This window comes from Giraffa tippelskirchi, chromosome 8 (genome assembly GCF_054371585.1).
Source record: "Giraffa tippelskirchi isolate mGirTip1 chromosome 8, T2T-mGirTip1v1.2.pri, whole genome shotgun sequence".
In the NCBI taxonomy this organism is placed as follows: domain Eukaryota; kingdom Metazoa; phylum Chordata; class Mammalia; order Artiodactyla; family Giraffidae; genus Giraffa; species Giraffa tippelskirchi.
This window is the reverse complement of record NC_137282.1, coordinates 66182687-66209273: the sequence shown is the minus strand read 5'-3', so window position 1 is coordinate 66209273 and position 26587 is coordinate 66182687. Positions and strand designations below refer to the sequence as shown.

General features: G+C 55.6%; 5 protein-coding genes across 5 annotated transcripts in view; 4 read left to right on the top strand and 1 right to left on the bottom strand.

Annotated features, from left to right (window-relative positions):
• The window catches only part of LOC145517098 (uncharacterized), a 437457-nt gene that overhangs the window by 59294 nt on the left and 351576 nt on the right, over positions 1 to 26587 (bottom strand). The window contains exons 101-106 of the mRNA XM_081519356.1: positions 19925 to 20182; positions 19198 to 19309; positions 12287 to 12544; positions 11561 to 11672; positions 4650 to 4907; positions 3923 to 4034 (exon numbers count right to left, since the gene is read on the bottom strand). The gene's annotated coding sequence lies outside the window, so the exon portion shown is untranslated. The remainder of the gene's footprint in view (positions 1 to 3922; positions 4035 to 4649; positions 4908 to 11560; positions 11673 to 12286; positions 12545 to 19197; positions 19310 to 19924; positions 20183 to 26587) is intronic.
• Positions 76 to 2801, top strand: LOC145517269 (uncharacterized). The gene is made up of 3 exons (XM_081519544.1): positions 76 to 268; positions 668 to 980; positions 1233 to 2801. The coding sequence occupies exons 1-3, from the start codon at positions 134 to 136 to the stop codon at positions 1859 to 1861; spliced, it is 1077 nt and encodes a 358-aa protein (XP_081375670.1). The 5' UTR covers positions 76 to 133; the 3' UTR covers positions 1862 to 2801.
• LOC145517267 (uncharacterized) lies at positions 7714 to 10439 on the top strand. The gene is made up of 3 exons (XM_081519542.1): positions 7714 to 7906; positions 8306 to 8618; positions 8871 to 10439. Exons 1-3 carry the CDS (start codon positions 7772 to 7774, stop codon positions 9497 to 9499), a joined length of 1077 nt encoding a protein of 358 aa, XP_081375668.1. The 5' UTR covers positions 7714 to 7771; the 3' UTR covers positions 9500 to 10439.
• Positions 15351 to 18076, top strand: LOC145517281 (uncharacterized). Its single transcript, XM_081519557.1, has 3 exons — positions 15351 to 15543; positions 15943 to 16255; positions 16508 to 18076. The coding sequence occupies exons 1-3, from the start codon at positions 15409 to 15411 to the stop codon at positions 17134 to 17136; spliced, it is 1077 nt and encodes a 358-aa protein (XP_081375683.1). The 5' UTR covers positions 15351 to 15408; the 3' UTR covers positions 17137 to 18076.
• On the top strand, positions 20821 to 25714 carry LOC145517172 (uncharacterized). Its single transcript, XM_081519437.1, has 3 exons — positions 20821 to 23181; positions 23581 to 23893; positions 24146 to 25714. The coding sequence occupies exons 1-3, from the start codon at positions 22945 to 22947 to the stop codon at positions 24772 to 24774; spliced, it is 1179 nt and encodes a 392-aa protein (XP_081375563.1). The 5' UTR covers positions 20821 to 22944; the 3' UTR covers positions 24775 to 25714.

Below are 26587 nucleotides of genomic sequence, written 5' to 3'. Positions count from 1 at the left end.
GGGGAAGGGACCTCAGCACGAACCCCAGGAAATGATGTCACCTGCCGGCAACAGAACCCAACAGAACCCGCAACCCGGGTATCCAGGCCTCGAGAGCGGAGAGGAGCCCCCAGCCAGATCACTTGCTGCCGAGATGTTCTGCTGTTTGCCCCTGCCCAGAGGCCGGGGCCTCAGGAGAGCTCACAGGCAGTGTGCGTGGGCACCCTGTCGACGTTGGCTCAGGGCACCCCCGAGACGCCTCTGGCCCTTTGCCCGGAGAAACAGAAAGGTAACACGGGGAGCCCCAGGCCGGGCCAGGCCACCTCTCCCATGCCACCCGGAAACACCGGGTCCTTTGCCTGTGTGTGTGGATGCGGGTTTCTCGGGGTGTGTCTCCCTCAAGGAAGCCCAGGCGGATGTGGGGTCAGAAGCCTGCGGACAAGTTGTGTCCACACCCCAGGGGAGAGCATGCTGGGCGGGATGGGGAGAGTGCGGGCAGGGCCGGCCGCCCAGGCTGACCTCACACCCTCAGGTGGGTCTCTTTCCTCCCGGGTGGGGATCTGAGCAGACACACGTCTCTGACCCTTCTGGGCAGAGAAGTTCGAGCAGGCCGAAGCAGCGGCTCCACTGGCCAGGCCCAGCTCGGAAAACTCCCAGCATGGCTGGCTGACGGTCACTGTCGTTGCAGAGCTTCCCACGTGATGAGGCCGAGGACGGGGACACCCCATCCAGCTCCCGGAGGGAGGGGTCGGAGCACCACCCCCCCGCCCGTGAGGCCCAGTGCAGGCTCCAGGTGAGCGTGCCCACGGAGGCATCAGCCCCACCGGGGGCGAAGCGGAGGCGGGGAAGGCCTGCTGCCGAGACACCGCCCAGGATACACCCGGCGGCCCAGTCTGAGGCTGCCACGGAGCTCAGCACACCCGGCTCCGACCCAGAGTCCCGAGAACCCCGGCCTCTGAGGCAGCAGGAGGACCTGGAGCCCAGCACGCCAGAGCACAGAGGTGAGGACGCTGGGGCTGGTGTACGGGAGTGTGTGCGGAGGGGGTGCTGAGCTACACAGGGACGAGTCCCCGAAAGCTGCTGCTGGGCCTGCAGCAAGCGCTGGCCTCACACCCCCCGCCCCCCATCTTGCACACTTCAGTCCCAAAAGACATCCGACCCTGGGTATTCTTTGGGAATCTCTTGGAAGCTTTCTGTCCCGGGATACGCACATGCCAAGGCTGGCCTGCGGGCAAACGATGCTTCTCCCACAGCTCTAGCACTGGCCTCCAACTGGAACCAGGCTCCACTTCCCAGACCTGTCCCTACAGAGGTGGTGGCTCCAGGTGCAGGACCCAGGGATCCACCGAGGGCAGATGGAGAACCGAGACTTGCCCTCGCAGAGACACCAGGCCAGCTGGGTACTGGCCAGCACACCGGGCAGATCGGATCTCCGTGCCTGCAGGACCCCCAGCCCCAGGCACTGATGTCCCACCCCCTCAGCCAGAACCTCCACCTCCACGTGCACCTCTACCTGCTCGGCCTTTGGCAGGAGAACCCGAGGCAGAGGAGGAGTCACCGCCTCGGCAGGGAGAGCCTGCCCTGGCTCCCGCGCAACACCCAGACGCCCACGATGACTCACCCACCCCTGCAGGGAGAACGAGCCCCCGCTCTGGACAGAGACCCAGAGCCCTTGCCGGAAACACCACGTCCAGGGGAGCGGTCGGCTCTGCAGCCTCCATCCCTGTCTGCTCACCGTGGACGCCGTCAACTCGGTCTGCCCCCAGGGGACATGGAGTTCCTTTCCCCCGAACTGCTTTGCGTTTGGTTTGTTTCCACCTTTCTGGTGATGTTTTCTTTTTTGCATGGTTTCCTGTATTTTTGTTGGTTAAGTTGGGATTAGTAAACTTTTTCATCATTGTTGCAATTTGGGAACACTGTTGTGTAACTCTGGTGATACTGTGTTACCATCACCACTTTGTAGTTTCAGACCCGTTCCATCTTTATGCCCCACCCCCCAACAAAGCCTGGATTCAAGGCAAGCACGCCCTGTTCATCCCTCCGCCCGATCCTGAACACAATTTCATCTCTTCTTTCTGCATTCCTTCCTATATTCTTGGTGTCCCCAATCAATGACTCTCAGTGAAATGACTGAAGCAGTTTTTTTCGGACGCTCCACCTACTGTAAGACTCCACTGGAGAGTTCTCATGTTTATGTCCTTTGAACTAGCCTTTGATATCTGAAAGGACGTTGTACGTCCTTTCAAGATACCACGTGCCAAACGAAGCCCTTTTGGCAAATGCCATCATTATCTCCAGGCAGGCATTGCTGTTTGAAGGGTGCCATCTCAGCCAGAAGGCAGAGGCTGAGCTCCTCTTGTTGCACCAGCTCCCAAAAGAAGCCAAGAAAGGGAGCTGTTACAACAAACCACCCCAACGCCCAGGAAAGCGTTCTTCATGACAGAAGGCTAGAAAATGACCCAACATCCTTGTGGCCCAGAACCCCTCTAGAAATTCACTGTTCCATAAAAAAGAGAAACAGATGGGAAGTTCCAAGGAGAGGCAATGCCCATGGCCAGTGTATTTTAGAGACGGCCTGACCGCTCCGGGGAAGACACGCACTGACAGAACCCCTTGGGAAACAGCCGTGATAGTCCTCACTGTCGTAAGGGATTCCTCTGGGGACAACCTGCCCTGGGCACCACACGAGGGAGCAGACCGGCTTCTCTTCCTCTGCCCCCACACCATTGACTCATCAAGGCAGCTCAGGTGTTCTCATGCCCTGCCTGCCTGCCTGCCTGGCTCATCCGTGAGCTGTGACCACCTCCAGGACAGGACTCCACCTTCTGCTCTCTGTGTACCGTGAATCTGCACACAGTGGGCTTTCAGAACCTTAGGAGACTTGAGCCATTCCCACTCGAGCCGGAACCCTCCCCAGGAAGGAAAACAGCTGTGGAGTCCTTTTGGCCCCAGCACTGGTTCCGAAACCCTGGCGGCTCCTAGAGCCTCTACGGTGTGAAGAGGGAGGTCCCTTTTGACAGAGCTTTCCGGCCGTCAGATCTAAGCTGCTGTTTCACTGTCAGCTGTGTCTCTTCCGTTGCAGCGTTGCAGGTGGGCCACGCTGCTCCAAAGGAGCTCACAAGCTGAGTTTCAAGGGAGGTATTGAGAGGACAGGGATGGCTACAACGTGCTGCAAACTGAGTGAGGGTCCCCACAATCCTCAGCAAAGGTCTGTGGTGTGCAAGTGGGGAGCAGAGGGCCCCCAAGTTCCAAAGGAAGGGAGGTACTCGGGAGCTAAAGCCCTTGGCTTCTGTGGTAGCAGCTGCAGATGGCAGCTCGTCCACAGTGCACTTCGAATGAGGTCATATGAGCGGGACTCTGGAAATGGCTCCGAAATCCAGAGAAAGGGGTCAGGGTATGTGGGAATCCGGCGGGGGTGGGGGGTGGATGAAGGAAGGTGTCCTTCCTCTCTCCAGTGCAATTTGGTTTGGTGAGTCTCAAAGCTACCAGATGGCACTTCCCAAGTCAGGCCCCCGCAGGAATCAGGGTGGGCTGCATGCCTCGTCCCCTGCCACAGGGACAAGCCACACCAGTGGCCTCCCTGAGCTCCAATGGCCGGATCTGGGGGTTCTGTCTGGGTGCACACCTCCTTGCTCTGGCCAAGTTCCCCCCTTCTCTGAGCACCAGCTTCATCCTCTCGAATGAGGACATCGATTGCTACCTTGGCACGTTACTCTCTTCATCCTGTGAAGACTCATTAGGCTTATCCTACAATTACTAGCTGGCCCGAAGAGATATCTCCTGAATCCAGATTAAGCTGGAGTCTCCCAGGCTCATCTGGCATGTCTTCCCTGAAGTCTGCCAAAACCCACACCCTTGCATTTCCAGGGACTCCCCTTAGCCAGCTGGGCAGAAAACCCAGCATGTTTCAAACAAGCTGACAGACAAGCGGGAGAGGACTCACGGGCAGACGGCTTCCCTCAGGTCTCGGGTGGAGCTCTGGGACCACAGCAGCAACAGGCCATCCCAGCCCCTGGGCTCAGCAGCGCCCTCATTCTCACGCCGGCGGCTCTGCCCTGAGGGGAGCAGGAAGGTCACCAACTGCCGCAGGCGGACCTCACGCCCCTCCCACTGCTGGAGCCTGACCTCCCCCGGCCCCACCCCTTCCCCTACCCGAGCAGGATGAGAGCTCCTCTTCCCCTGGCTTCTAACGTGAGGCCCGGCCCTCAGCCCCGATTGGGCACTGCCCCAGTCCGGAGCCAATCACAGTGGCCAAGGAGGTGGAAGCCACCGATTGGCCAGGGCCAGGTCATGTGACCATACTCCCCAGGAAACTCAAATATTACCAAGATTCCCTAAGAAACCAATGAACAAAATTATCCAGTAAAGGCAAACCGTACTTTTTAATGAGGCCAAAGTCTCAGAAAAAAAAAAAAAATGCTTCACAATGAAGTGCTCAAGGAAGCTACAAAATAAACTTTCAGAAAAGTTTAGTAGTTTTTTTAATAGGGTGACGGAGAGCTATACCTATCCCATATATGTGAATTTAGGTTTAAACTAGATTCCCCTTGGCTATTTTAGAAGACAAAAAAACCCACATCACCCCCTTTCACTCCCCCCCCGCCGCCAAAAAGTGTTTTAATCTATTGAATTTTTGTGTCCTCAGTTGTGTCTGATTCACGGCAACTCACGATCTCTACACAGCCAGGCTCTTCCGTCCATGGAACTCAGGGCAATTTGTTCTGTCACAGTAAATGCCCACCCTGGGTGATCCAAACGGAAGGGCTCAGAGGCTCCTGAGAGACTAACTCCTTTCAGCTGAGCACAGAGCTGGCTCCTCACTGGGATGCCTGTGGCCTGGGGCTCCCAGAGGGGAGAGCACCACTCGCCCCACCGTGTGTTCACAGCTGGAAGTGCAGGCTGCTCCTCACTCCCCCTTGACAGTGTCCCTGAGGGCAGAACAGTGTGAAGTTAATCAAGGTGGAAACGCAAACTCCAATGCAAGCAAACTTCCCACAAGGTCTCCAAAACCACTCAGGAACAGGGTATTGGAAACTGCAGGGGATGACATGAATGGAGATGGAGACTTGACACCTTACACCGAGTTCACTTCCAGTTATCCCTAGACAAACATTCCATGAAAACTTGTCACAAATCTAGAGGAACAATGAGCAGAAACCGGACACGTGCTTTGAGTCTTCACACACAAAACTAAAAGGCAGTCCACAAAAAAAACCAGGAGAATACAGTGGACTTTGCAAAATCAAAGATATCTACTGTGGGAAAGACCTCAGTACAAAAGCAAAAGACAGGTCATACATCGCGAGACGAATGAGTGGAAACACAAAGCTTATCAAGGATGTGTCTCCAAACAGACAAAGAACACCAACACAACAAGCCTGTGAAAACTAGGGAAAGGTCTGAAGGGACACCAGACTGAGGAAGACACACACAGAGTATCCCGGATGATGTCCAGCACTGAGGGCCTGAAGAATCAACAGTCTAGTTGTACCTCCTCAGGCCTGTGTGACCCTGGGTGAGGCCTCTGTTTCCCGGTGGCTCTGAGAGATGGACAGGGAGGAAGGGGAAGAGAAATCACTTGCATTTCTAATACTCACAGCAAAGTCTTCCAATGAGAAGGGAATTATCGCCCCCACTGACAATGCCATTCACTGAAGTGATCCCCACGGGTCCATCTAACCCAGAAGGGAAGGAAGGACCTGTTCTCACAAAACGGCGAGAGATGGAAGAAGGAAGATCAAGCCCACACCAATCCCTGGAAAGAGAAGCTGTGCTCAGGGCTTGAAAGAATTCCTATTTGGAAAATGATATCCCAGCCCCACAAGGCAATCCACAGCTTCGATGCTATTCCTCCCAAAATGCCAATGCATTTTCGCACCCAACCAAGAATTGCAAAAGGGGTACGGAAACAGAAAAGAGCCTAAATTGTCAATACAATCCGACGAAAAAGCCCCGATACGGACATCCAAGGTTGTGTGAAAGGAAATTAGACGACCAAACTAGGATCCTCAGGAGAGTATCGGAGAAGGCAATGGCGACCCACTCCAGTACTCTTGCCTGGAAAATGCCCTGGACGGAGGAGCCTGGTAGGCTGCAGGCCATGGGGTCGCGCAGAGTCAGACACGACTGAAGTGACTTAGCCGCAGCAGCAGCAGCAGGAGCCGGACAGTATGCTATTGGGAATACAACAACACACACAGATCCAGATCGATGGAATAAAGTTGAGGGTCCAGACACAGACCCCAGCATCCATGCTCAACTCATCTCTGACACAGAAGGGGAGAATATCCAAATGGGAACAAGAAAGCCTCTTCAATACATGTCCATGGGAAAACCAGACAGCTACATCTGAAGAACGCTATTGGTTTTGATCTCAGACCACCTCAATATCGGGGAAAACCTCACCCTAAAGGCTGATGTCATGAGATAGCTAGAAAGAAGCGTAGGTCAAAGGCTCCTTAACATCAGAGTCTCCTTGCCATTTGCTGGGCGGAGGTAGAAATGGGTCTCTTCAAGTAAGGGAAAGAGGTACACGAAGTACACCAATGGGTTTCCATCCAATGGAACCTCTTCACAACAGAGAAGCTAAGCATTCACAAATGCAAAAGAGAGGAAACGGAACACGAGAGACTCCTTGCAAGTGGTGTATCTGAGAAGGGGTTCATATGGAAAGAGACGAAGAATGCACAGCACTCAGAGTCCAAGAAACACCACCACCACCCTTGACCCTTCCCCCATGACCAACTCCGACCTAAAGCCTTTCTCTCCCTCTAACCTATCCCTAAAACATAACCCTCATCTAATCATATACATGTGCATTCCTAGCATCCATCCGTCCACACACGAGAGAGAAAGAGGAAGACACAGACTGAATTGAGAAAGGAAAAGAGAGGGACACAGCCAGAGAGAGACACGGAACCAAAGAGAGGAAAGGAGTCGATGGTCCAGACTTTTCATCAATCTGTCTCGAAGGTAGAAGCAATGACAGCGCCCATCCACCCCAGAAGGGGGAAAAGGACGGAAGGTTTGGAGAGGAAAAGACAAGAACGCAGGGAGCCATTAGAAGCTCAGCCACCCGCAGAAGCCGAGCTGGGACACTTGAACAGAATCTCAATGGAAACAGAGGACCAGAAAGTTGGCCACTCTCTTCTATAAGAGAGGGAGACCTTCGAGTCTTCCTTTCGGTCCTCCAACTTGGATGCGGGGTCTCAAAACAGTCAGGAGGGGGAGTGCCTTTTCCTGGGTACCACGGCACATCCAGGCCTCGTTCTGCCCCATTCTGTGCTGTGTCAGCCCAGGAAGGAATCTTTCTTTCTGAAGTCTCAGCGCACACGCTCCACGTGATATCGGCCCCAGGTGGAAAGGCATGGAGCTGCTCGTAGGCCGACAGACCTAGGAAGCAGATGGGAGAATGACCGCCACTCTGCAGATGGAGAGACTGGGGAAACCCTGAGGGGCATATGCTTGTCCAGGGCCACACCACTTATGAGAAGAAGGAGCCTGGTCTGAGAGCAGCGGGGCCCTCGGAGCTCAGGCCCTGGCTGCACCCAGGCCTCCCCAGGGCTGTCGGCTGGGCTGGGTGGGTGTCACTGTGCCTGCACATGGCTTAAGGGTGGTGGTCGAGCAGTCAGAAACCCAGAGATTCCCTTGGGAAGTTTTGGGGAAGGGACCTCAGCACGAACCCCAGGAAATGATGTCACCTGCCGGCAACAGAACCCAACAGAACCCGCAACCCGGGTATCCAGGCCTCGAGAGCGGAGAGGAGCCCCCAGCCAGATCACTTGCTGCCGAGATGTTCTGCTGTTTGCCCCTGCCCAGAGGCCGGGGCCTCAGGAGAGCTCACAGGCAGTGTGCGTGGGCACCCTGTCGACGTTGGCTCAGGGCACCCCCGAGACGCCTCTGGCCCTTTGCCCGGAGAAACAGAAAGGTAACACGGGGAGCCCCAGGCCGGGCCAGGCCACCTCTCCCATGCCACCCGGAAACACCGGGTCCTTTGCCTGTGTGTGTGGATGCGGGTTTCTCGGGGTGTGTCTCCCTCAAGGAAGCCCAGGTGGATGTGGGGTCAGAAGCCTGCGGACAAGTTGTGTCCACACCCCAGGGGAGAGCATGCTGGGCGGGATGGGGAGAGTGCGGGCAGGGCCGGCCGCCCAGGCTGACCTCACACCCTCAGGTGGGTCTCTTTCCTCCCGGGTGGGGATCTGAGCAGACACACGTCTCTGACCCTTCTGGGCAGAGAAGTTCGAGCAGGCCGAAGCAGCGGCTCCACTGGCCAGGCCCAGCTCGGAAAACTCCCAGCATGGCTGGCTGACGGTCACTGTCGTTGCAGAGCTTCCCACGTGATGAGGCCGAGGACGGGGACACCCCATCCAGCTCCCGGAGGGAGGGGTCGGAGCACCACCCCCCCGCCCGTGAGGCCCAGTGCAGGCTCCAGGTGAGCGTGCCCACGGAGGCATCAGCCCCACCGGGGGCGAAGCGGAGGCGGGGAAGGCCTGCTGCCGAGACACCGCCCAGGATACACCCGGCGGCCCAGTCTGAGGCTGCCACGGAGCTCAGCACACCCGGCTCCGACCCAGAGTCCCGAGAACCCCGGCCTCTGAGGCAGCAGGAGGACCTGGAGCCCAGCACGCCAGAGCACAGAGGTGAGGACGCTGGGGCTGGTGTACGGGAGTGTGTGCGGAGGGGGTGCTGAGCTACACAGGGACGAGTCCCCGAAAGCTGCTGCTGGGCCTGCAGCAAGCGCTGGCCTCACACCCCCCGCCCCCCATCTTGCACACTTCAGTCCCAAAAGACATCCGACCCTGGGTATTCTTTGGGAATCTCTTGGAAGCTTTCTGTCCCGGGATACGCACATGCCAAGGCTGGCCTGCGGGCAAACGATGCTTCTCCCACAGCTCTAGCACTGGCCTCCAACTGGAACCAGGCTCCACTTCCCAGACCTGTCCCTACAGAGGTGGTGGCTCCAGGTGCAGGACCCAGGGATCCACCGAGGGCAGATGGAGAACCGAGACTTGCCCTCGCAGAGACACCAGGCCAGCTGGGTACTGGCCAGCACACCGGGCAGATCGGATCTCCGTGCCTGCAGGACCCCCAGCCCCAGGCACTGATGTCCCACCCCCTCAGCCAGAACCTCCACCTCCACGTGCACCTCTACCTGCTCGGCCTTTGGCAGGAGAACCCGAGGCAGAGGAGGAGTCACCGCCTCGGCAGGGAGAGCCTGCCCTGGCTCCCGCGCAACACCCAGACGCCCACGATGACTCACCCACCCCTGCAGGGAGAACGAGCCCCCGCTCTGGACAGAGACCCAGAGCCCTTGCCGGAAACACCACGTCCAGGGGAGCGGTCGGCTCTGCAGCCTCCATCCCTGTCTGCTCACCGTGGACGCCGTCAACTCGGTCTGCCCCCAGGGGACATGGAGTTCCTTTCCCCCGAACTGCTTTGCGTTTGGTTTGTTTCCACCTTTCTGGTGATGTTTTCTTTTTTGCATGGTTTCCTGTATTTTTGTTGGTTAAGTTGGGATTAGTAAACTTTTTCATCATTGTTGCAATTTGGGAACACTGTTGTGTAACTCTGGTGATACTGTGTTACCATCACCACTTTGTAGTTTCAGACCCGTTCCATCTTTATGCCCCACCCCCCAACAAAGCCTGGATTCAAGGCAAGCACGCCCTGTTCATCCCTCCGCCCGATCCTGAACACAATTTCATCTTTTCTTTCTGCATTCCTTCCTATATTCTTGGTGTCCCCAATCAATGACTCTCAGTGAAATGACTGAAGCAGTTTTTTTCGGACGCTCCACCTACTGTAAGACTCCACTGGAGAGTTCTCATGTTTATGTCCTTTGAACTAGCCTTTGATATCTGAAAGGACGTTGTACGTCCTTTCAAGATACCACGTGCCAAACGAAGCCCTTTTGGCAAATGCCATCATTATCTCCAGGCAGGCATTGCTGTTTGAAGGGTGCCATCTCAGCCAGAAGGCAGAGGCTGAGCTCCTCTTGTTGCACCAGCTCCCAAAAGAAGCCAAGAAAGGGAGCTGTTACAACAAACCACCCCAACGCCCAGGAAAGCGTTCTTCATGACAGAAGGCTAGAAAATGACCCAACATCCTTGTGGCCCAGAACCCCTCTAGAAATTCACTGTTCCATAAAAAAGAGAAACAGATGGGAAGTTCCAAGGAGAGGCAATGCCCATGGCCAGTGTATTTTAGAGACGGCCTGACCGCTCCGGGGAAGACACGCACTGACAGAACCCCTTGGGAAACAGCCGTGATAGTCCTCACTGTCGTAAGGGATTCCTCTGGGGACAACCTGCCCTGGGCACCACACGAGGGAGCAGACCGGCTTCTCTTCCTCTGCCCCCACACCATTGACTCATCAAGGCAGCTCAGGTGTTCTCATGCCCTGCCTGCCTGCCTGCCTGGCTCATCCGTGAGCTGTGACCACCTCCAGGACAGGACTCCACCTTCTGCTCTCTGTGTACCGTGAATCTGCACACAGTGGGCTTTCAGAACCTTAGGAGACTTGAGCCATTCCCACTCGAGCCGGAACCCTCCCCAGGAAGGAAAACAGCTGTGGAGTCCTTTTGGCCCCAGCACTGGTTCCGAAACCCTGGCGGCTCCTAGAGCCTCTACGGTGTGAAGAGGGAGGTCCCTTTTGACAGAGCTTTCCGGCCGTCAGATCTAAGCTGCTGTTTCACTGTCAGCTGTGTCTCTTCCGTTGCAGCGTTGCAGGTGGGCCACGCTGCTCCAAAGGAGCTCACAAGCTGAGTTTCAAGGGAGGTATTGAGAGGACAGGGATGGCTACAACGTGCTGCAAACTGAGTGAGGGTCCCCACAATCCTCAGCAAAGGTCTGTGGTGTGCAAGTGGGGAGCAGAGGGCCCCCAAGTTCCAAAGGAAGGGAGGTACTCGGGAGCTAAAGCCCTTGGCTTCTGTGGTAGCAGCTGCAGATGGCAGCTCGTCCACAGTGCACTTCGAATGAGGTCATATGAGTGGGACTCTGGAAATGGCTCCGAAATCCAGAGAAAGGGGTCAGGGTATGTGGGAATCCGGCGGGGGTGGGGGGTGGATGAAGGAAGGTGTCCTTCCTCTCTCCAGTGCAATTTGGTTTGGTGAGTCTCAAAGCTACCAGATGGCACTTCCCAAGTCAGGCCCCCGCAGGAATCAGGGTGGGCTGCATGCCTCGTCCCCTGCCACAGGGACAAGCCACACCAGTGGCCTCCCTGAGCTCCAATGGCCGGATCTGGGGGTTCTGTCTGGGTGCACACCTCCTTGCTCTGGCCAAGTTCCCCCCTTCTCTGAGCACCAGCTTCATCCTCTCGAATGAGGACATCGATTGCTACCTTGGCACGTTACTCTCTTCATCCTGTGAAGACTCATTAGGCTTATCCTACAATTACTAGCTGGCCCGAAGAGATATCTCCTGAATCCAGATTAAGCTGGAGTCTCCCAGGCTCATCTGGCATGTCTTCCCTGAAGTCTGCCAAAACCCACACCCTTGCATTTCCAGGGACTCCCCTTAGCCAGCTGGGCAGAAAACCCAGCATGTTTCAAACAAGCTGACAGACAAGCGGGAGAGGACTCACGGGCAGACGGCTTCCCTCAGGTCTCGGGTGGAGCTCTGGGACCACAGCAGCAACAGGCCATCCCAGCCCCTGGGCTCAGCAGCGCCCTCATTCTCACGCCGGCGGCTCTGCCCTGAGGGGAGCAGGAAGGTCACCAACTGCCGCAGGCGGACCTCACGCCCCTCCCACTGCTGGAGCCTGACCTCCCCCGGCCCCACCCCTTCCCCTACCCGAGCAGGACGAGAGCTCCTCTTCCCCTGGCTTCTAACGTGAGGCCCGGCCCTCAGCCCCGATTGGGCACTGCCCCAGTCCGGAGCCAATCACAGTGGCCAAGGAGGTGGAAGGCACCGATTGGCCAGGGCCAGGTCATGTGACCATACTCCCCAGGAAACTCAAATATTACCAAGATTCCCTAAGAAACCAATGAACAAAATTATCCAGTAAAGGCAAACCGTACTTTTTAATGAGGCCAAAGTCTCAGAAAAAAAAAAAAAAGCTTCACAATGAAGTGCTCAAGGAAGCTACAAAATAAACTTTCAGAAAAGTTTAGTAGTTTTTTTAATAGGGTGACGGAGAGCTATACCTATCCCATATATGTGAATTTAGGTTTAAACTAGATTCCCCTTGGCTATTTTATAAGACAAAAAAACCCACATCACCCCCTTTCACTCCCCCCCCGCCCCCAAAAAGTGTTTTAATCTATTGAATTTTTGTGTCCTCAGTTGTGTCTGATTCACGGCAACTCACGATCTCTACACAGCCAGGCTCTTCCGTCCATGGAATTCAGGGCAATTTGTTCTGTCACAGTAAATGCCCACCCTGGGTGATCCAAACGGAAGGGCTCAGAGGCTCCTGAGAGACTAACTCCTTTCAGCTGAGCACAGAGCTGGCTCCTCACTGGGATGCCTGTGGCCTGGGGCTCCCAGAGGGGAGAGCACCACTCGCCCCACCGTGTGTTCACAGCTGGAAGTGCAGGCTGCTCCTCACTCCCCCTTGACAGTGTCCCTGAGGGCAGAACAGTGTGAAGTTAATCAAGGTGGAAACGCAAACTCCAATGCAAGCAAACTTCCCACAAGGTCTCCAAAACCACTCAGGAACAGGGTATTGGAAACTGCAGGGGATGACATGAATGGAGATGGAGACTTGACACCTTACACCGAGTTCACTTCCAGTTATCCCTAGACAAACATTCCATGAAAACTTGTCACAAATCTAGAGGAACAATGAGCAGAAACCGGACACGTGCTTTGAGTCTTCACACACAAAACTAAAAGGCAGTCCACAAAAAAAACCAGGAGAATACAGTGGACTTTGCAAAATCAAAGATATCTACTGTGGGAAAGACCTCAGTACAAAAGCAAAAGACAGGTCATACATCGCGAGACGAATGAGTGGAAACACAAAGCTTATCAAGGATGTGTCTCCAAACAGACAAAGAACACCAACACAACAAGCCTGTGAAAACTAGGGAAAGGTCTGAAGGGACACCAGACTGAGGAAGACACACACAGAGTATCCCGGATGATGTCCAGCACTGAGGGCCTGAAGAATCAACAGTCTAGTTGTACCTCCTCAGGCCTGTGTGACCCTGGGTGAGGCCTCTGTTTCCCGGTGGCTCTGAGAGATGGACAGGGAGGAAGGGGAAGAGAAATCACTTGCATTTCTAATACTCACAGCAAAGTCTTCCAATGAGAAGGGAATTATCGCCCCCACTGACAATGCCATTCACTGAAGTGATCCCCACGGGTCCATCTAACCCAGAAGGGAAGGAAGGACCTGTTCTCACAAAACGGCGAGAGATGGAAGAAGGAAGATCAAGCCCACACCAATCCCTGGAAAGAGAAGCTGTGCTCAGGGCTTGAAAGAATTCCTATTTGGAAAATGATATCCCAGCCCCACAAGGCAATCCACAGCTTCGATGCTATTCCTCCCAAAATGCCAATGCATTTTCGCACCCAACCAAGAATTGCAAAAGGGGTACGGAAACAGAAAAGAGCCTAAATTGTCAATACAATCCGACGAAAAAGCCCCGATACGGACATCCAAGGTTGTGTGAAAGGAAATTAGACGACCAAACTAGGATCCTCAGGAGAGTATCGGAGAAGGCAATGGCGACCCACTCCAGTACTCTTGCCTGGAAAATGCCCTGGACGGAGGAGCCTGGTAGGCTGCAGGCCATGGGGTCGCGCAGAGTCAGACACGACTGAAGTGACTTAGCCGCAGCAGCAGCAGCAGGAGCCGGACAGTATGCTATTGGGAATACAACAACACACACAGATCCAGATCGATGGAATAAAGTTGAGGGTCCAGACACAGACCCCAGCATCCATGCTCAACTCATCTCTGACACAGAAGGGGAGAATATCCAAATGGGAACAAGAAAGCCTCTTCAATACATGTCCATGGGAAAACCAGACAGCTACATCTGAAGAACGCTATTGGTTTTGATCTCAGACCACCTCAATATCGGGGAAAACCTCACCCTAAAGGCTGATGTCATGAGATAGCTAGAAAGAAGCGTAGGTCAAAGGCTCCTTAACATCAGAGTCTCCTTGCCATTTGCTGGGCGGAGGTAGAAATGGGTCTCTTCAAGTAAGGGAAAGAGGTACACGAAGTACACCAATGGGTTTCCATCCAATGGAACCTCTTCACAACAGAGAAGCTAAGCATTCACAAATGCAAAAGAGAGGAAACGGAACACGAGAGACTCCTTGCAAGTGGTGTATCTGAGAAGGGGTTCATATGGAAAGAGACGAAGAATGCACAGCACTCAGAGTCCAAGAAACACCACCACCACCCTTGACCCTTCCCCCATGACCAACTCCGACCTAAAGCCTTTCTCTCCCTCTAACCTATCCCTAAAACATAACCCTCATCTAATCATATACATGTGCATTCCTAGCATCCATCCGTCCACACACGAGAGAGAAAGAGGAAGACACAGACTGAATTGAGAAAGGAAAAGAGAGGGACACAGCCAGAGAGAGACACGGAACCAAAGAGAGGAAAGGAGTCGATGGTCCAGACTTTTCATCAATCTGTCTCGAAGGTAGAAGCAATGACAGCGCCCATCCACCCCAGAAGGGGGAAAAGGACGGAAGGTTTGGAGAGGAAAAGACAAGAACGCAGGGAGCCATTAGAAGCTCAGCCACCCGCAGAAGCCGAGCTGGGACACTTGAACAGAATCTCAATGGAAACAGAGGACCAGAAAGTTGGCCACTCTCTTCTATAAGAGAGGGAGACCTTCGAGTCTTCCTTTCGGTCCTCCAACTTGGATGCGGGGTCTCAAAACAGTCAGGAGGGGGAGTGCCTTTTCCTGGGTACCACGGCACATCCAGGCCTCGTTCTGCCCCATTCTGTGCTGTGTCAGCCCAGGAAGGAATCTTTCTTTCTGAAGTCTCAGCGCACACGCTCCACGTGATATCGGCCCCAGGTGGAAAGGCATGGAGCTGCTCGTAGGCCGACAGACCTAGGAAGCAGATGGGAGAATGACCGCCACTCTGCAGATGGAGAGACTGGGGAAACCCTGAGGGGCATATGCTTGTCCAGGGCCACACCACTTATGAGAAGAAGGAGCCTGGTCTGAGAGCAGCGGGGCCCTCGGAGCTCAGGCCCTGGCTGCACCCAGGCCTCCCCAGGGCTGTCGGCTGGGCTGGGTGGGTGTCACTGTGCCTGCACATGGCTTAAGGGTGGTGGTCGAGCAGTCAGAAACCCAGAGATTCCCTTGGGAAGTTTTGGGGAAGGGACCTCAGCACGAACCCCAGGAAATGATGTCACCTGCCGGCAACAGAACCCAACAGAACCCGCAACCCGGGTATCCAGGCCTCGAGAGCGGAGAGGAGCCCCCAGCCAGATCACTTGCTGCCGAGATGTTCTGCTGTTTGCCCCTGCCCAGAGGCCGGGGCCTCAGGAGAGCTCACAGGCAGTGTGCGTGGGCACCCTGTCGACGTTGGCTCAGGGCACCCCCGAGACGCCTCTGGCCCTTTGCCCGGAGAAACAGAAAGGTAACACGGGGAGCCCCAGGCCGGGCCAGGCCACCTCTCCCATGCCACCCGGAAACACCGGGTCCTTTGCCTGTGTGTGTGGATGCGGGTTTCTCGGGGTGTGTCTCCCTCAAGGAAGCCCAGGTGGATGTGGGGTCAGAAGCCTGCGGACAAGTTGTGTCCACACCCCAGGGGAGAGCATGCTGGGCGGGATGGGGAGAGTGCGGGCAGGGCCGGCCGCCCAGGCTGACCTCACACCCTCAGGTGGGTCTCTTTCCTCCCGGGTGGGGATCTGAGCAGACACACGTCTCTGACCCTTCTGGGCAGAGAAGTTCGAGCAGGCCGAAGCAGCGGCTCCACTGGCCAGGCCCAGCTCGGAAAACTCCCAGCATGGCTGGCTGACGGTCACTGTCGTTGCAGAGCTTCCCACGTGATGAGGCCGAGGACGGGGACACCCCATCCAGCTCCCGGAGGGAGGGGTCGGAGCACCACCCCCCCGCCCGTGAGGCCCAGTGCAGGCTCCAGGTGAGCGTGCCCACGGAGGCATCAGCCCCACCGGGGGCGAAGCGGAGGCGGGGAAGGCCTGCTGCCGAGACACCGCCCAGGATACACCCGGCGGCCCAGTCTGAGGCTGCCACGGAGCTCAGCACACCCGGCTCCGACCCAGAGTCCCGAGAACCCCGGCCTCTGAGGCAGCAGGAGGACCTGGAGCCCAGCACGCCAGAGCACAGAGGTGAGGACGCTGGGGCTGGTGTACGGGAGTGTGTGCGGAGGGGGTGCTGAGCTACACAGGGACGAGTCCCCGAAAGCTGCTGCTGGGCCTGCAGCAAGCGCTGGCCTCACACCCCCCGCCCCCCATCTTGCACACTTCAGTCCCAAAAGACATCCGACCCTGGGTATTCTTTGGGAATCTCTTGGAAGCTTTCTGTCCCAGGATACGCACATGCCAAGGCTGGCCTGCGGGCAAACGATGCTTCTCCCACAGCTCTAGCACTGGCCTCCAACTGGAACCAGGCTCCACTTCCCAGACCTGTCCCTACAGAGGTGGTGGCTCCAGGTGCAGGACCCAGGGATCCACCGAGGGCAGATGGAGAACCGAGACTTGCCCTCGCAGAGACACCAGGCCAGCTGGGTACTGGCCAGCACACCGGGCAGATCGGATCTCCGTGCCTGCAGGACCCCCAGCCCCAGGCACTGATGTCCCACCCCCTCAGCCAGAACCTCCACCTCCACGTGCACCTCTACCTGCTCGGCCTTTGGCAGGAGAACCCGAGGCAGAGGAGGAGTCACCGCCTCGGCAGGGAGAGCCTGCCCTGGCTCCCGCGCAACACCCAGACGCCCACGATGACTCACCCACCCCTGCAGGGAGAACGAGCCCCCGCTCTGGACAGAGACCCAGAGCCCTTGCCGGAAACACCACGTCCAGGGGAGCGGTCGGCTCTGCAGCCTCCATCCCTGTCTGCTCACCGTGGACGCCGTCAACTCGGTCTGCCCCCAGGGGACATGGAGTTCCTTTCCCCCGAACTGCTTTGCGTTTGGTTTGTTTCCACCTTTCTGGTGATGTTTTCTTTTTTGCATGGTTTCCTGTATTTTTGTTGGTTAAGTTGGGATTAGTAAACTTTTTCATCATTGTTGCAATTTGGGAACACTGTTGTGTAACTCTGGTGATACTGTGTTACCATCACCACTTTGTAGTTTCAGACCCGTTCCATCTTTATGCCCCACCCCCCAACAAAGCCTGGATTCAAGGCAAGCACGCCCTGTTCATCCCTCCGCCCGATCCTGAACACAATTTCATCTTTTCTTTCTGCATTCCTTCCTATATTCTTGGTGTCCCCAATCAATGACTCTCAGTGAAATGACTGAAGCAGTTTTTTTCGGACGCTCCACCTACTGTAAGACTCCACTGGAGAGTTCTCATGTTTATGTCCTTTGAACTAGCCTTTGATATCTGAAAGGACGTTGTACGTCCTTTCAAGATACCACGTGCCAAACGAAGCCCTTTTGGCAAATGCCATCATTATCTCCAGGCAGGCATTGCTGTTTGAAGGGTGCCATCTCAGCCAGAAGGCAGAGGCTGAGCTCCTCTTGTTGCACCAGCTCCCAAAAGAAGCCAAGAAAGGGAGCTGTTACAACAAACCACCCCAACGCCCAGGAAAGCGTTCTTCATGACAGAAGGCTAGAAAATGACCCAACATCCTTGTGGCCCAGAACCCCTCTAGAAATTCACTGTTCCATAAAAAAGAGAAACAGATGGGAAGTTCCAAGGAGAGGCAATGCCCATGGCCAGTGTATTTTAGAGACGGCCTGACCGCTCCGGGGAAGACACGCACTGACAGAACCCCTTGGGAAACAGCCGTGATAGTCCTCACTGTCGTAAGGGATTCCTCTGGGGACAACCTGCCCTGGGCACCACACGAGGGAGCAGACCGGCTTCTCTTCCTCTGCCCCCACACCATTGACTCATCAAGGCAGCTCAGGTGTTCTCATGCCCTGCCTGCCTGCCTGCCTGGCTCATCCGTGAGCTGTGACCACCTCCAGGACAGGACTCCACCTTCTGCTCTCTGTGTACCGTGAAACTGCACACAGTGGGCTTTCAGAACCTTAGGAGACTTGAGCCATTCCCACTCGAGCCGGAACCCTCCCCAGGAAGGAAAACAGCTGTGGAGTCCTTTTGGCCCCAGCACTGGTTCCGAAACCCTGGCGGCTCCTAGAGCCTCTACGGTGTGAAGAGGGAGGTCCCTTTTGACAGAGCTTTCCGGCCGTCAGATCTAAGCTGCTGTTTCACTGTCAGCTGTGTCTCTTCCGTTGCAGCGTTGCAGGTGGGCCACGCTGCTCCAAAGGAGCTCACAAGCTGAGTTTCAAGGGAGGTATTGAGAGGACAGGGATGGCTACAACGTGCTGCAAACTGAGTGAGGGTCCCCACAATCCTCAGCAAAGGTCTGTGGTGTGCAAGTGGGGAGCAGAGGGCCCCCAAGTTCCAAAGGAAGGGAGGTACTCGGGAGCTAAAGCCCTTGGCTTCTGTGGTAGCAGCTGCAGATGGCAGCTCGTCCACAGTGCACTTCGAATGAGGTCATATGAGCGGGACTCTGGAAATGGCTCCGAAATCCAGAGAAAGGGGTCAGGGTATGTGGGAATCCGGCGGGGGTGGGGGGTGGATGAAGGAAGGTGTCCTTCCTCTCTCCAGTGCAATTTGGTTTGGTGAGTCTCAAAGCTACCAGATGGCACTTCCCAAGTCAGGCCCCCGCAGGAATCAGGGTGGGCTGCATGCCTCGTCCCCTGCCACAGGGACAAGCCACACCAGTGGCCTCCCTGAGCTCCAATGGCCGGATCTGGGGGTTCTGTCTGGGTGCACACCTCCTTGCTCTGGCCAAGTTCCCCCCTTCTCTGAGCACCAGCTTCATCCTCTCGAATGAGGACATCGATTGCTACCTTGGCACGTTACTCTCTTCATCCTGTGAAGACTCATTAGGCTTATCCTACAATTACTAGCTGGCCCGAAGAGATATCTCCTGAATCCAGATTAAGCTGGAGTCTCCCAGGCTCATCTGGCATGTCTTCCCTGAAGTCTGCCAAAACCCACACCCTTGCATTTCCAGGGACTCCCCTTAGCCAGCTGGGCAGAAAACCCAGCATGTTTCAAACAAGCTGACAGACAAGCGGGAGAGGACTCACGGGCAGACGGCTTCCCTCAGGTCTCGGGTGGAGCTCTGGGACCACAGCAGCAACAGGCCATCCCAGCCCCTGGGCTCAGCAGCGCCCTCATTCTCACGCCGGCGGCTCTGCCCTGAGGGGAGCAGGAAGGTCACCAACTGCCGCAGGCGGACCTCACGCCCCTCCCACTGCTGGAGCCTGACCTCCCCCGGCCCCACCCCTTCCCCTACCCGAGCAGGACGAGAGCTCCTCTTCCCCTGGCTTCTAACGTGAGGCCCGGCCCTCAGCCCCGATTGGGCACTGCCCCAGTCTGGAGCCAATCACAGTGGCCAAGGAGGTGGAAGGCACCGATTGGCCAGGGCCAGGTCATGTGACCATACTCCCCAGGAAACTCAAATATTACCAAGATTCCCTAAGAAACCAATGAACAAAATTATCCAGTAAAGGCAAACCGTACTTTTTAATGAGGCCAAAGTCTCAGAAAAAAAAAAAAAATGCTTCACAATGAAGTGCTCAAGGAAGCTACAAAATAAACTTTCAGAAAAGTTTAGTAGTTTTTTTAATAGGGTGACGGAGAGCTATACCTATCCCATATATGTGAATTTAGGTTTAAACTAGATTCCCCTTGGCTATTTTATAAGACAAAAAAACCCACATCACCCCCTTTCACTCCCCCCCCGCCCCCAAAAAGTGTTTTAATCTATTGAATTTTTGTGTCCTCAGTTGTGTCTGATTCACGGCAACTCACGATCTCTACACAGCCAGGCTCTTCCGTCCATGGAATTCAGGGCAATTTGTTCTGTCACAGTAAATGCCCACCCTGGGTGATCCAAACGGAAGGGCTCAGAGGCTCCTGAGAGACTAACTCCTTTCAGCTGAGCACAGAGCTGGCTCCTCACTGGGATGCCTGTGGCCTGGGGCTCCCAGAGGGGAGAGCACCACTCGCCCCACCGTGTGGTCACAGCTGGAAGTGCAGGCTGCTCCTCACTCCCCCTTGACAGTGTCCCTGAGGGCAGAACAGTGTGAAGTTAATCAAGGTGGAAACGCAAACTCCAATGCAAGCAAACTTCCCACAAGGTCTCCAAAACCACTCAGGAACAGGGTATTGGAAACTGCAGGGGATGACATGAATGGAGATGGAGACTTGACACCTTACACCGAGTTCACTTCCAGTTATCCCTAGACAAACATTCCATGAAAACTTGTCACAAATCTAGAGGAACAATGAGCAGAAACCGGACACGTGCTTTGAGTCTTCACACACAAAACTAAAAGGCAGTCCACAAAAAAAACCAGGAGAATACAGTGGACTTTGCAAAATCAAAGATATCTACTGTGGGAAAGACCTCAGTACAAAAGCAAAAGACAGGTCATACATCGCGAGACGAATGAGTGGAAACACAAAGCTTATCAAGGATGTGTCTCCAAACAGACAAAGAACACCAACACAACAAGCCTGTGAAAACTAGGGAAAGGTCTGAAGGGACACCAGACTGAGGAAGACACACACAGAGTATCCCGGATGATGTCCAGCACTGAGGGCCTGAAGAATCAACAGTCTAGTTGTACCTCCTCAGGCCTGTGTGACCCTGGGTGAGGCCTCTGTTTCCCGGTGGCTCTGAGAGATGGACAGGGAGGAAGGGGAAGAGAAATCACTTGCATTTCTAATACTCACAGCAAAGTCTTCCAATGAGAAGGGAATTATCACCCCCACTGACAATGCCATTCACTGAAGTGATCCCCACGGGTCCATCTAACCCAGAAGGGAAGGAAGGACCTGTTCTCACAAAACGGCGAGAGATGGAAGAAGGAAGATCAAGCCCACACCAATCCCTGGAAAGAGAAGCTGTGCTCAGGGCTTGAAAGAATTCCTATTTGGAAAATGATATCCCAGCCCCACAAGGCAATCCACAGCTTCGATGCTATTCCTCCCAAAATGCCAATGCATTTTCGCACCCAACCAAGAATTGCAAAAGGGGTACGGAAACAGAAAAGAGCCTAAATTGTCAATACAATCCGACGAAAAAGCCCCGATACGGACATCCAAGGTTGTGTGAAAGGAAATTAGACGACCAAACTAGGATCCTCAGGAGAGTATCGGAGAAGGCAATGGCGACCCACTCCAGTACTCTTGCCTGGAAAATGCCCTGGACGGAGGAGCCTGGTAGGCTGCAGGCCATGGGGTCGCGCAGAGTCAGACACGACTGAAGTGACTTAGCCGCAGCAGCAGCAGCAGGAGCCGGACAGTATGCTATTGGGAATACAACAACACACACAGATCCAGATCGATGGAATAAAGTTGAGGGTCCAGACACAGACCCCAGCATCCATGCTCAACTCATCTCTGACACAGAAGGGGAGAATATCCAAATGGGAACAAGAAAGCCTCTTCAATACATGTCCATGGGAAAACCAGACAGCTACATCTGAAGAACGCTATTGGTTTTGATCTCAGACCACCTCAATATCGGGGAAAACCTCACCCTAAAGGCTGATGTCATGAGATAGCTAGAAAGAAGCGTAGGTCAAAGGCTCCTTAACATCAGAGTCTCCTTGCCATTTGCTGGGCGGAGGTAGAAATGGGTCTCTTCAAGTAAGGGAAAGAGGTACACGAAGTACACCAATGGGTTTCCATCCAATGGAACCTCTTCACAACAGAGAAGCTAAGCATTCACAAATGCAAAAGAGAGGAAACGGAACACGAGAGACTCCTTGCAAGTGGTGTATCTGAGAAGGGGTTCATATGGAAAGAGACGAAGAATGCACAGCACTCAGAGTCCAAGAAACACCACCACCACCCTTGACCCTTCCCCCATGACCAACTCCGACCTAAAGCCTTTCTCTCCCTCTAACCTATCCCTAAAACATAACCCTCATCTAATCATATACATGTGCATTCCTAGCATCCATCCGTCCACACACGAGAGAGAAAGAGGAAGACACAGACTGAATTGAGAAAGGAAAAGAGAGGGACACAGCCAGAGAGAGACACGGAACCAAAGAGAGGAAAGGAGTCGATGGTCCAGACTTTTCATCAATCTGTCTCGAAGGTAGAAGCAATGACAGCGCCCATCCACCCCAGAAGGGGGAAAAGGACGGAAGGTTTGGAGAGGAAAAGACAAGAACGCAGGGAGCCATTAGAAGCTCAGCCACCCGCAGAAGCCGAGCTGGGACACTTGAACAGAATCTCAATGGAAACAGAGGACCAGAAAGTTGGCCACTCTCTTCTATAAGAGAGGGAGACCTTCGAGTCTTCCTTTCGGTCCTCCAACTTGGATGCGGGGTCTCAAAACAGTCAGGAGGGGGAGTGCCTTTTCCTGGGTACCACGGCACATCCAGGCCTCGTTCTGCCCCATTCTGTGCTGTGTCAGCCCAGGAAGGAATCTTTCTTTCTGAAGTCTCAGCGCACACGCTCCACGTGATATCGGCCCCAGGTGGAAAGGCATGGAGCTGCTCGTAGGCCGACAGACCTAGGAAGCAGATGGGAGAATGACCGCCACTCTGCAGATGGAGAGACTGGGGAAACCCTGAGGGGCATATGCTTGTCCAGGGCCACACCACTTATGAGAAGAAGGAGCCTGGTCTGAGAGCAGCGGGGCCCTCGGAGCTCAGGCCCTGGCTGCACCCAGGCCTCCCCAGGGCTGTCGGCTGGGCTGGGTGGGTGTCACTGTGCCTGCACATGGCTTAAGGGTGGTGGTCGAGCAGTCAGAAACCCAGAGATTCCCTTGGGAAGTTTTGGGGAAGGGACCTCAGCACGAACCCCAGGAAATGATGTCACCTGCCGGCAACAGAACCCAACAGAACCCGCAACCCGGGTATCCAGGCCTCGAGAGCGGAGAGGAGCCCCCAGCCAGATCACTTGCTGCCGAGATGTTCTGCTGTTTGCCCCTGCCCAGAGGCCGGGGCCTCAGGAGAGCTCACAGGCAGTGTGCGTGGGCACCCTGTCGACGTTGGCTCAGGGCACCCCCGAGACGCCTCTGGCCCTTTGCCCGGAGAAACAGAAAGGTAACACGGGGAGCCCCAGGCCGGGCCAGGCCACCTCTCCCATGCCACCCGGAAACACCGGGTCCTTTGCCTGTGTGTGTGGATGCGGGTTTCTCGGGGTGTGTCTCCCTCAAGGAAGCCCAGGTGGATGTGGGGTCAGAAGCCTGCGGACAAGTTGTGTCCACACCCCAGGGGAGAGCATGCTGGGCGGGATGGGGAGAGTGCGGGCAGGGCCGGCCGCCCAGGCTGACCTCACACCCTCAGGTGGGTCTCTTTCCTCCCGGGTGGGGATCTGAGCAGACACACGTCTCTGACCCTTCTGGGCAGAGAAGTTCGAGCAGGCCGAAGCAGCGGCTCCACTGGCCAGGCCCAGCTCGGAAAACTCCCAGCATGGCTGGCTGACGGTCACTGTCGTTGCAGAGCTTCCCACGTGATGAGGCCGAGGACGGGGACACCCCATCCAGCTCCCGGAGGGAGGGGTCGGAGCACCACCCCCCCGCCCGTGAGGCCCAGTGCAGGCTCCAGGTGAGCGTGCCCACGGAGGCATCAGCCCCACCGGGGGCGAAGCGGAGGCGGGGAAGGCCTGCTGCCGAGACACCGCCCAGGATACACCCGGCGGCCCAGTCTGAGGCTGCCACGGAGCTCAGCACACCCGGCTCCGACCCAGAGTCCCGAGAACCCCGGCCTCTGAGGCAGCAGGAGGACCTGGAGCCCAGCACGCCAGAGCACAGAGGTGAGGACGCTGGGGCTGGTGTACGGGAGTGTGTGCGGAGGGGGTGCTGAGCTACACAGGGACGAGTCCCCGAAAGCTGCTGCTGGGCCTGCAGCAAGCGCTGGCCTCACACCCCCCGCCCCCCATCTTGCACACTTCAGTCCCAAAAGACATCCGACCCTGGGTATTCTTTGGGAATCTCTTGGAAGCTTTCTGTCCCAGGATACGCACATGCCAAGGCTGGCCTGCGGGCAAACGATGCTTCTCCCACAGCTCTAGCACTGGCCTCCAACTGGAACCAGGCTCCACTTCCCAGACCTGTCCCTACAGAGGTGGTGGCTCCAGGTGCAGGACCCAGGGATCCACCGAGGGCAGATGGAGAACCGAGACTTGCCCTCGCAGAGACACCAGGCCAGCTGGGTACTGGCCAGCACACCGGGCAGATCGGATCTCCGTGCCTGCAGGACCCCCAGCCCCAGGCACTGATGTCCCACCCCCTCAGCCAGAACCTCCACCTCCACGTGCACCTCTACCTGCTCGGCCTTTGGCAGGAGAACCCGAGGCAGAGGAGGAGTCACCGCCTCGGCAGGGAGAGCCTGCCCTGGCTCCCGCGCAACACCCAGACGCCCACGATGACTCACCCACCCCTGCAGGGAGAACGAGCCCCCGCTCTGGACAGAGACCCAGAGCCCTTGCCGGAAACACCACGTCCAGGGGAGCGGTCGGCTCTGCAGCCTCCATCCCTGTCTGCTCACCGTGGACGCCGTCAACTCGGTCTGCCCCCAGGGGACATGGAGTTCCTTTCCCCCGAACTGCTTTGCGTTTGGTTTGTTTCCACCTTTCTGGTGATGTTTTCTTTTTTGCATGGTTTCCTGTATTTTTGTTGGTTAAGTTGGGATTAGTAAACTTTTTCATCATTGTTGCAATTTGGGAACACTGTTGTGTAACTCTGGTGATACTGTGTTACCATCACCACTTTGTAGTTTCAGACCCGTTCCATCTTTATGCCCCACCCCCCAACAAAGCCTGGATTCAAGGCAAGCACGCCCTGTTCATCCCTCCGCCCGATCCTGAACACAATTTCATCTTTTCTTTCTGCATTCCTTCCTATATTCTTGGTGTCCCCAATCAATGACTCTCAGTGAAATGACTGAAGCAGTTTTTTTCGGACGCTCCACCTACTGTAAGACTCCACTGGAGAGTTCTCATGTTTATGTCCTTTGAACTAGCCTTTGATATCTGAAAGGACGTTGTACGTCCTTTCAAGATACCACGTGCCAAACGAAGCCCTTTTGGCAAATGCCATCATTATCTCCAGGCAGGCATTGCTGTTTGAAGGGTGCCATCTCAGCCAGAAGGCAGAGGCTGAGCTCCTCTTGTTGCACCAGCTCCCAAAAGAAGCCAAGAAAGGGAGCTGTTACAACAAACCACCCCAACGCCCAGGAAAGCGTTCTTCATGACAGAAGGCTAGAAAATGACCCAACATCCTTGTGGCCCAGAACCCCTCTAGAAATTCACTGTTCCATAAAAAAGAGAAACAGATGGGAAGTTCCAAGGAGAGGCAATGCCCATGGCCAGTGTATTTTAGAGACGGCCTGACCGCTCCGGGGAAGACACGCACTGACAGAACCCCTTGGGAAACAGCCGTGATAGTCCTCACTGTCGTAAGGGATTCCTCTGGGGACAACCTGCCCTGGGCACCACACGAGGGAGCAGACCGGCTTCTCTTCCTCTGCCCCCACACCATTGACTCATCAAGGCAGCTCAGGTGTTCTCATGCCCTGCCTGCCTGCCTGCCTGGCTCATCCGTGAGCTGTGACCACCTCCAGGACAGGACTCCACCTTCTGCTCTCTGTGTACCGTGAAACTGCACACAGTGGGCTTTCAGAACCTTAGGAGACTTGAGCCATTCCCACTCGAGCCGGAACCCTCCCCAGGAAGGAAAACAGCTGTGGAGTCCTTTTGGCCCCAGCACTGGTTCCGAAACCCTGGCGGCTCCTAGAGCCTCTACGGTGTGAAGAGGGAGGTCCCTTTTGACAGAGCTTTCCGGCCGTCAGATCTAAGCTGCTGTTTCACTGTCAGCTGTGTCTCTTCCGTTGCAGCGTTGCAGGTGGGCCACGCTGCTCCAAAGGAGCTCACAAGCTGAGTTTCAAGGGAGGTATTGAGAGGACAGGGATGGCTACAACGTGCTGCAAACTGAGTGAGGGTCCCCACAATCCTCAGCAAAGGTCTGTGGTGTGCAAGTGGGGAGCAGAGGGCCCCCAAGTTCCAAAGGAAGGGAGGTACTCGGGAGCTAAAGCCCTTGGCTTCTGTGGTAGCAGCTGCAGATGGCAGCTCGTCCACAGTGCACTTCGAATGAGGTCATATGAGCGGGACTCTGGAAATGGCTCCGAAATCCAGAGAAAGGGGTCAGGGTATGTGGGAATCCGGCGGGGGTGGGGGGTGGATGAAGGAAGGTGTCCTTCCTCTCTCCAGTGCAATTTGGTTTGGTGAGTCTCAAAGCTACCAGATGGCACTTCCCAAGTCAGGCCCCCGCAGGAATCAGGGTGGGCTGCATGCCTCGTCCCCTGCCACAGGGACAAGCCACACCAGTGGCCTCCCTGAGCTCCAATGGCCGGATCTGGGGGTTCTGTCTGGGTGCACACCTCCTTGCTCTGGCCAAGTTCCCCCCTTCTCTGAGCACCAGCTTCATCCTCTCGAATGAGGACATCGATT